Source organism: Atta colombica, unplaced genomic scaffold (assembly GCF_001594045.1).
Source record: "Atta colombica isolate Treedump-2 unplaced genomic scaffold, Acol1.0 scaffold261, whole genome shotgun sequence".
NCBI classification, from domain to species: Eukaryota; Metazoa; Arthropoda; class Insecta; order Hymenoptera; family Formicidae; genus Atta; species Atta colombica.
The window spans coordinates 148,094-148,661 of record NW_017259361.1 but is presented as its reverse complement, the minus strand read 5'-3'; the positions used below and the strand labels follow the sequence as shown (position 1 = coordinate 148,661).

Genomic DNA, 568 nt, shown 5'->3' with positions numbered 1-568 from the left:
AATAAAAACAAAGATGCTGAATTTTTTAAATACAAACAGCACGAATAGACTTATTGTAGCAAATGGAAATGAATTTTCTATTTATATTAGGTTATGTTATGTCTATGCCTTGAGTATCAGTTGTAATTGTCGAGTTATTATGTTTTAATTCCACAAACTAGTTTCTGCATACATGTGTGAATGGAATGCCTAATTATGTTAATGGAATGCACACGCGCGTGTGTGTTTTGTATTTATTATATATTCATGCAATTTAATAATCATATAATTGTAGTTCTAAGATATAAAGATTGCTTATATTTCTTTTTAAAGAGTGCTAGAAAAGATGGCACAAAGATTTCCTGTGCCAAATGCAGGAAGTAATGGACCACCACCTCAGCGATATCCACAATCCTCGGTACCACCAAATTTGCGCCAGTACTCTGGGCCAAATTTTCCAGTAAATATATTTTTTAAATTTTGATGCATAATAATATAATATTAACTGTAATATTCAGATATGAAATTGATTTTTTTGTGTTTTTATTTAATCCTTGGATGACAGTGGCTAAGTCATTTGGGATTTGAT

General features: G+C 30.3%; 1 protein-coding gene across 3 annotated transcripts in view; it reads left to right on the top strand.

The window, feature by feature from the left end:
- The window catches only part of LOC108689263 (brahma-associated protein of 60 kDa), a 3,962-nt gene that overhangs the window by 469 nt on the left and 2,925 nt on the right, over positions 1-568 (top strand). For all 3 annotated transcript variants that reach the window (XM_018195975.1, XM_018195973.1, XM_018195974.1), the window contains exon 2: positions 313-439. In XM_018195975.1, coding sequence (XP_018051464.1) covers positions 326-439 — 114 coding nt within the window. In that variant the 5' untranslated portion in view covers positions 313-325. The remainder of the gene's footprint in view (positions 1-312; positions 440-568) is intronic.